General features: G+C 44.0%; 2 protein-coding genes across 2 annotated transcripts; one reads left to right on the top strand and one right to left on the bottom strand.

Moving 5' to 3' along the window:
- The first annotated feature begins 1,029 nt into the window (after positions 1 to 1,029).
- On the top strand, positions 1,030 to 4,375 carry MED31 (mediator complex subunit 31). Its single transcript, XM_048967015.1, has 4 exons — positions 1,030 to 1,162; positions 2,221 to 2,298; positions 2,932 to 3,028; positions 3,709 to 4,375. The coding sequence occupies exons 1-4, from the start codon at positions 1,153 to 1,155 to the stop codon at positions 3,899 to 3,901; spliced, it is 378 nt and encodes a 125-aa protein (XP_048822972.1). The 5' UTR covers positions 1,030 to 1,152; the 3' UTR covers positions 3,902 to 4,375.
- A 700-nt stretch (positions 4,376 to 5,075) lies between these two features.
- On the bottom strand, positions 5,076 to 7,382 carry TXNDC17 (thioredoxin domain containing 17). Its single transcript, XM_048967016.1, has 4 exons — positions 7,129 to 7,382; positions 6,275 to 6,356; positions 5,945 to 6,020; positions 5,076 to 5,299 (listed from the first exon to the last, which is right to left on the bottom strand). Exons 1-4 carry the CDS (start codon positions 7,268 to 7,270, stop codon positions 5,231 to 5,233), a joined length of 369 nt encoding a protein of 122 aa, XP_048822973.1. The 5' UTR covers positions 7,271 to 7,382; the 3' UTR covers positions 5,076 to 5,230.
- Between the last annotated feature and the right edge of the window lie 75 nt (positions 7,383 to 7,457).

Below are 7,457 nucleotides of genomic sequence, written 5' to 3'. Positions count from 1 at the left end.
TAAGGGGGAATAATTACACTACACAGAAAGAGATAGCGTTACAGAAAAATGCTAAGACACTGAAAATAGTTTAACAACTGAAAAGCGCAAATCACAAATTTAAAAAAAGAATTAGTCAGGATTCATGTTGAGTCTGTGTAGTGCATACTGGTACACAAGTGTCTAATAATGCAATGCAAACCCTACCAGTTTTTGTTTTAACCAAGATACGAAAATTGAGTGTGGGACCCCAACCATAAATGCAGCATTAGGAATAAACTTGCAATCCGAGTGCTGGACTCTTTTCTAGATGCAACAGTGCAGTCCTGTTCCACGTTCCGGTAGTGTTTGTTTAATTGGTTTCACTATGATACAACTTTTTAATGAATAAACTGTAGAGGTTGACTGAAATCAGCTTACCATAGGTTGCTATGGGGGAAAAAAAAAAAAAAAAAAAAAAGTCTAACATGCAGAAAGACTAAGAAAAGCAAACAAACAACAAACCAACCAACAACCAAAAAACAACCAGCAAAACAGGTCTGTCAGGAGCGATTCCCTCCCTTCCATTTCCTTCTGATTTGGAAATGTTCAACAATGGCTCATCCAGCGCAAGGCTAAAATGAATGTTCCGGGCATACAGTCCTCTTTTACCTTTCACTGCTCAAGCACACACATGCCTAGAAAAAAAACCGAATGCTGATCCCAAAGGTCCCTTCTAATGGATTTGGAACTGTATTGCCTGTCTGGTAACAGCTTCCTTTCAAAATAAAGGGGAAAAATGAATAGCTCAGATTGGAATATGAGGCCCTCCTGGGACATCTTCAGCACTGGCTTGCTCACGGCACAATCATGAAAACATATGTCCAAAAATCGACGGGAAAAAAAAAAAGAGGTCTTGACGCCACGTCTCTGCTTCCCAGAAGAGCTACAGCAGTGCCAGGTAAGTTCCAGGCCCGTGTCCCGCAGCCGACGTGGCTGCCACCGCGAGCCGCCGCCTGCATCGGCGACATCCGCTTCCGCAGGCCCGGCCGCGCGGCGCAGCTCGTTGCCAGGAGACGCCGCCGCCTTCCCAGCTCGCCCCACTGCACCGCCCGCCGGGCTTCCGTCTGCCGACAGCGGGCGTTCCCGCCGCCATTTTGAGCCCGGGCGGGGGGCGCAGCTCGGCTGGCCGCCATGGATACAGGTGAGCGGCGCGTTGCGGCACGGTGGGGGTCGGTCGTCGGGCAGGGCGAGCGATGCTGACCAGGGAGAGGGCGCCGGTTTGCCCCGTTGGAGTGCTTCGCGTCGTTCGCGGAGACGCCGCGGCAGCGGAGGCACCCCACGTTGCGTCTGTGGTCGGGGAGCTAAATCTTTCATAGAGACCCGAACGGTGGGACGGAAGGGACCTTGCAGGTCGGCTTGTTCCAACTCTGCCGCGCTGGGCACCTCCCGCCAGAGCACCTCCGCGGGGCCCCTTCCAGCCCGCCCTGATGCACCTCCGGGCGCGGGGCACCACGGTTCTGGGCAGCCAGGGCCTCGCCGCCCTGCCAGAAAAGAATTTCTGCCTGACATCTAACCTGCTTTTTTTTGTTTGTTTGTTTTTCGTTCCCCTTGTCCTGTTGTTTTTAGTCAGGATGAAAAGTTAAGCCTCCGTCTTCTTTTATAAGCTCCCTTTCCATATGGAAAGACCACAGTAAGGTCTTCCTAAGCCTTCTCTTCTCCAGGCTGAGCAAGCCCAGCTCCCTCAGCCTTTCTTCATAGGACGGTAGAATCGTGCTGACCCCTGGATATGTCACCCGTGTCCACTGTACGCCATTAGTGTGAGAACACTGCAGGATTCTCACTGAAGTGTGACATCTTTGTACAAAACAAACAAAAAAGGCAGCCTCACAGTAAGCATTTCTTAAATTATGTGCAAGGAAGCTTTCAGTGAGCTGTTTGCAGTACTCTTTACTTAACTTCTCAAATTTTCCTTCTACCAATGCCTGATCCCTTTCTCTTCCCTTTCCCTTTATTCTACATGAAGTCAGAGGGTATTTCTCTGTTGTTTGCATCATGTTTAGTTGTTTAAAACACCAACAGCACACGTATTAACATGGGCCCAACACAGATTCATGTAATAGAAAACACTGTGCTAAGAGAACCCATATTACTGCTTTATCTCCTCTCTAAATGTTTCTATTTGTATGGTGCAAATTGAGAAACTCACTTCCAAATCTATCACGTGGGTCCAGTTTTTACTTTTTTTTCTCACCTAATCAGATGATACAGGAAATCGACTTCGGTTCCAGCTGGAGTTGGAGTTTGTTCAGTGCCTAGCAAATCCCAATTATCTCAACTGTGAGTACTTAATGTCAGAGTCCTGAGAAGTTAATATTATTTAACAGCTTAATGATTACAAAATGATTACAAATAAACGGGGGGGAGGAGGAGAAAGGCTAAACAAAGAAAAGGGAAGAGTCTTTAACAGGATAAAAGCAGTCCAAGAATGCTTTAATTTGTCCAAATTTCAAAGGTGAGGTGGAAGAGGGAGGAAACAATACCTTTAAAATGTGAAATAAATATTTATTGAAATAAAATGCATCTGTCTAGTGGAGAATAAGTTCACATCTGTAGTAAAAAATAAATAATATTAATTTCAATCTAAGAAGTACCAGAATTTAACTAATACTAATAATAGTTTCAGGTAAAGTACTTAATTTCTTTGGTTTTCTCTGACAGTTTTGATGTGTCAGAAGTTCCTGTTTTTGAAAACTTTTCACATCCTTGTAAAAGTTATATGGGGCAGAGGAGATGAGACCAACTCACTATACTTAGAATGTTAAGATACGTTTTTTACTGAGTTGTAAAAACTTGCAGTGATAAGACTATGACTCGCGTGCCTCTTTTGTATAGTTTTGTGAATACATATTCATGAACTTTGGCAAATTTTTCATATTTCTATAGCTGACAATTCCTTGTCTGTTATTTCAGTTCTTGCACAAAGAGGATACTTCAAAGACAAAGCTTTTGTAAACTATCTTAAATATTTACTCTATTGGAAAGAACCTGAATATGCAAAATACTTGAAGTAAGTATTAAACTCCCTTAGGTTTCTGCATTTTAATGATTTTTACCTTCTGTTATGCACTGTAAAGTACCATGTCCATATTTGATTTCTCCCTGCAACCAAAACCTGCACTGTGTTTATATGCAGTATAAATTTTCCTGTTTCCTGTAGTCTGGAATAGACAGAATTAGAGAATGTTTCACTCTTGACTTATGCGTGTAATTTGCCTTTTGCAACCTTTATCTGCACTTTGTATCTGCTTAAAACAAGATTACTGAAAATCATGGGACAAAACTACTTCAGCCCACTAAATACATTCTGAGAGTGACTTTTGCACTGTTAGTACCTACACAAAGAATCATTTTTCTGTTAATGTTAAAACTCTTTCACAGTTTTTGAACAGTTTTTGTTTACTTCAAATGAGCTCTGGAAACAGCTATTCTAGTTAATTTGTATTTGTTTTAATGAAATCTAATCTTTGGAAAAGTTATTCTAATCAGGTATGTTATGTACTTATGTTGTTATTAGATTCCATGTTTTATGGCTTTGTAGTTACTGAAGATATTAAGTTACACTGCATATGTACAGCCCTGTGTTTCAGGTACTTGCATAAAGCATTAAATGACTAAAATAACGAACTGGAGAGATACTGGAGACTCCAGCTTTAGTGTACCTTGTAAAACTCGTTTTTTTAAATCCAGGTATCCTCAGTGTTTGCATATGTTAGAGCTGCTCCAGTATGAACACTTTCGCAAAGAACTGGTAAATGCTCAGTGTGCTAAGTTTATTGATGAGCAGCAGATTCTTCACTGGCAGCACTATTCACGGAAGAGAATGCGCCTGCAGCAAGCACTAGCAGAGCAGCAGCAACAAAACAACACCTCTGTAAAATGAAAAGCACTTGGAAAAGCGATGATAATGTATACTTCGCATTAATCCAAGTATTTACAAGAAAGGAATGAAGTCTTTTGTCTTTTGTAGGTTTTGCTGTGTGTATACACTTAATGTGTGATGTCAAGTGACTATGTCTTTCACCAGCTTGTAACATGTTTCAGTCTCCTATTGTAAAAATCTACTGCCATTTCTTTCATAGCATGGGCAATCTTGTTAAGAGTATTACTTACGGTATTTGTTCCTTTTGAAAACCAAGCCTAATTTTTGAGGGCACTGACATTGTTGTATCAACAAAAAATGTAGTTCAGGAGTTTCTACAGTGCAGGCATGTTTTGTGGAGAACAATGATATGTCTCCGAGCATCATGACTAAGATGTACTGCTCTTTATGAGCAAAGCTGAAGTGATTATGGTTGTTGCACAAAATTGAATTTGTAATTTTCTGCCTGGAAACAAAGCTGAGCTATTACTTGTCCATTCTGTTTACTTGCTTTTTTTGAGGGTGTGGGCAGGGGTGTCTTAAGAATTCTCTTCACAATGTATTTTAGAGACAAAAAAAATGAAGTGTGAAGAGATAAGGACTACCAGAGTGGAGCAAAGATGGGTAATGAGAAACTTTAGTGGAACAGAGCTATGGCCTGTTTTCTTAGGTTCTGTTACAAAGTTGTAAACACTTGCAAAATTGGAGAAACATTTATCATGCCTTCTTGTATAGCTGTTGGGTTGTTGTTTTTTTCTGTAAGAATGTAGATTATGGTAGCTGTGAAGGATTTCATTTTCACATTTTAGATTGTGTTCATGCTGTATTCACACTGTATTTCATATTCTTGTAGGAGTAGGTGCGGCAGCACAGTGACAGGGAGACTGCTAGCCCTCACCTCATCATACTTGGTGCTGAACATATCAGCCATTAAACATTATATTGAAAACTTATCTTGACAGCTTCAGCAGCTGCATAAAATTAGCTTCAGGAAGAAAAAGCATTTTCTTCTACCGCTCTTCTCCACCTCCCCCTCATTCACTATTAAAAGGTCTAACTTAGTAATTAAGTATTACTGTTAAGTAAAAGTAGGCTACCACCTTGGTTTGCATTTTGAGCTTGGCTTCTTTGTAAAGAGACTTGGCAGACTAAAATTTATTTCAACGAAGAAAAGAAAACTTTTTTGTTGCAAGACTTCAGTGAAAAGGTTTGAACCTAGAATTTAATGACATTCAGACAAAAGTAATTTACCATGACAGTTTGGGGGGGAAAAAAAAAGTGAGGATTCCAGGAAAGAGCAATGCAATTAACAAGACAAACATCTTCATAAATGATTGACTACTGGACGATTTAATCTTCAGTAAACAACATACGCACAAGATCTGCTTTAAAACATTCTTCTTCAACCAACTTCTGAGGCTGAAAGAAAAGATGTTTTTAGGAGTAATTAACAAATCTGTTCTAGACTAGAGCTATTTGCACCTAATAGTATTAGCCATACTACAGCAACCATTATTGCTAGATGGCAAGTGGGAGTTGGTGTGTGGAGCAGAAAAAGCAGTGTAAGGATAGATGAAAAATGCCTGTGTGCGTTTTCTGTTCTTTGAAGCATTCCTACAAAAGTAACTGTTGATTTAAATAGTGGGTCCAAGTTAAAACTTGGTGTGGTATGTAAATGTTTTTGTTACATAGGAGAGTACACAAGAGTGAGAGCTGTAGTCTGTCTGAATTAGGAGTATGCTACACACAATCCTACTATACTCCTATAACCCAGCATTTGGAGTTCTTAATACTTGAGAAGCTGTAAGTCAGAAAACTGACAACATGTTGCTAAGTACTTAGCCTACCCCTCAAACAAGATGTGTTAAGTGTATGTATTTTATTTGATAAGTTCATTACAGAGAACGTTCTACAGGAGGGAGGTAGTTCCCTGAGAGAAAACTAATCTGAACTAGGAAAAGTGCATGGATAAGAGTGGAAAGGTGTCCCACACTGTCCATTCTCCTGAAACAAGAGAAGGTATCAGAAAACATGTAGACCCACAGCATACAATAAATGACTTACTGTTCCGTATTTAAGTAGTGTAGGCACTCCTGTTAGTTTCAGATTCTTCCTGAATTCATTGTTAGGATCTTTCCAGCTGTTAGCAAAGAGTGTAGTTACACAGAACTTGTAAAAATACAGTTTGAAATTCGACTGTTAAAATTCTTTCAAAGGGATGATTCTGCCTCCCACCTCCCCATCTCCTTGTTAGAACATGCAAGTAGTCCACTTAAGGGAACTGTAGACCTCTACATTCACAGAACTAATTCAGTTGTTAGTACCAAGAGGTTAGTTAACTTCCAGGCCAGGAAGAGCTAAGAAATGTTTGTTTGCATTAAAACAGTTACTTACTAGGCTCTGTCTCCAACAAGACAGTAGATGAACACTGATTCATCAGGCATGTTATGAAGTTCGTTCCTCACAACTGGTTCAGCTAGAGAGTAATTTCTCAGTGTTAATACACCATGCTACAGTATCACGAGCATTTAGTCTGACCAGCAGTGCTGCTATCTAACACTGTCTGCTTCGGGCAGAGATCTATGCTGTTTCACGTGGTCATCCATAAGCACTGCAGAATGCATACTGTCAATGTTAAAGGGACCGGCCTTCGCACGAAGCCCAACTGCTGCTCTAAGTCAGAACATGCGGTCTGCTGACTGGAGGAGACCGAGCAGAACAGCGGCAAGCTGCTGCCCTGCGTAATCCGGCAGATACGATCCTGAAAGTTCAGTGTGACGCATTCTGAGGACCTGCCTTCGTATTCCATTCCCGAACACGGGTAAGTTATTTCTGCCTTTTGTTAGGCAAAACAGAAGTAGATTCATGCAAGATTTACATCGAATTCTTTGCTGAGACAGAAAAACCATCCTCTGTGCCAGCCTCTGCTGACCGGCGTTACATCCCACGTGCGGGCGGCTCGGCACTGCAGCAGCTGCGGCAGCTCCCGGCCACAGCGGCCTACAGCGGCGGCCGGATTAAGGACAAGGGTAACCGCAGCGGAGACGGCAGTCCGCGCCCGTCCGCGCGCTAAGAGGTTCGGCCTCCGCGCCGCGACCGCCCGGAGTGCCCGCCGCGTCCCCCACGAGGCCGCCCGGCGCCGCTCCGCCCGCCTCAGACCAACGAGAGCGCCTTGCGCCGGCGCCACGCGGGCCGAGAGGAGGCGGCCGGAGTTCCTGGCGGAGCCTCCGCACCTCCCCGGGCCTCACCAGTCACGCAGTCCGGGCACCAGCTCCGGCCCTCGGCATCCTTGTCGCCGCAGAAGAGCGCGAAGATCGGCCGGCCGTGGTAGCGCTGCGCCGTCTGCACGAATTCGCCGTACCCGCGGACCTGCTTCTCCTCCCAGCCCATGGCGCCTGCGGGAAGCGGCAACCGAGGGCGGGAAGGCGCGGCCCCGTCCCGGATACCGCACTGCGGCGCCGCGCTGCTTCCCGACAGCCTCGGCGGCGGCGGTCGCCCGCAGCGAGTTTGAACCGCTCCGCCCAGCGGGCCGGGCCGGGCTCCTGCAGGGCGCGCGGGTGGTCGCGGCTTCCTGCCG

This window comes from Lagopus muta, chromosome 20, assembly GCF_023343835.1.
Source record: "Lagopus muta isolate bLagMut1 chromosome 20, bLagMut1 primary, whole genome shotgun sequence".
Classification (NCBI taxonomy): domain Eukaryota; kingdom Metazoa; phylum Chordata; class Aves; order Galliformes; family Phasianidae; genus Lagopus; species Lagopus muta.
Note: the sequence above shows the minus strand (reverse complement) of the source record. Positions and strands in the feature narration are given on the sequence as shown.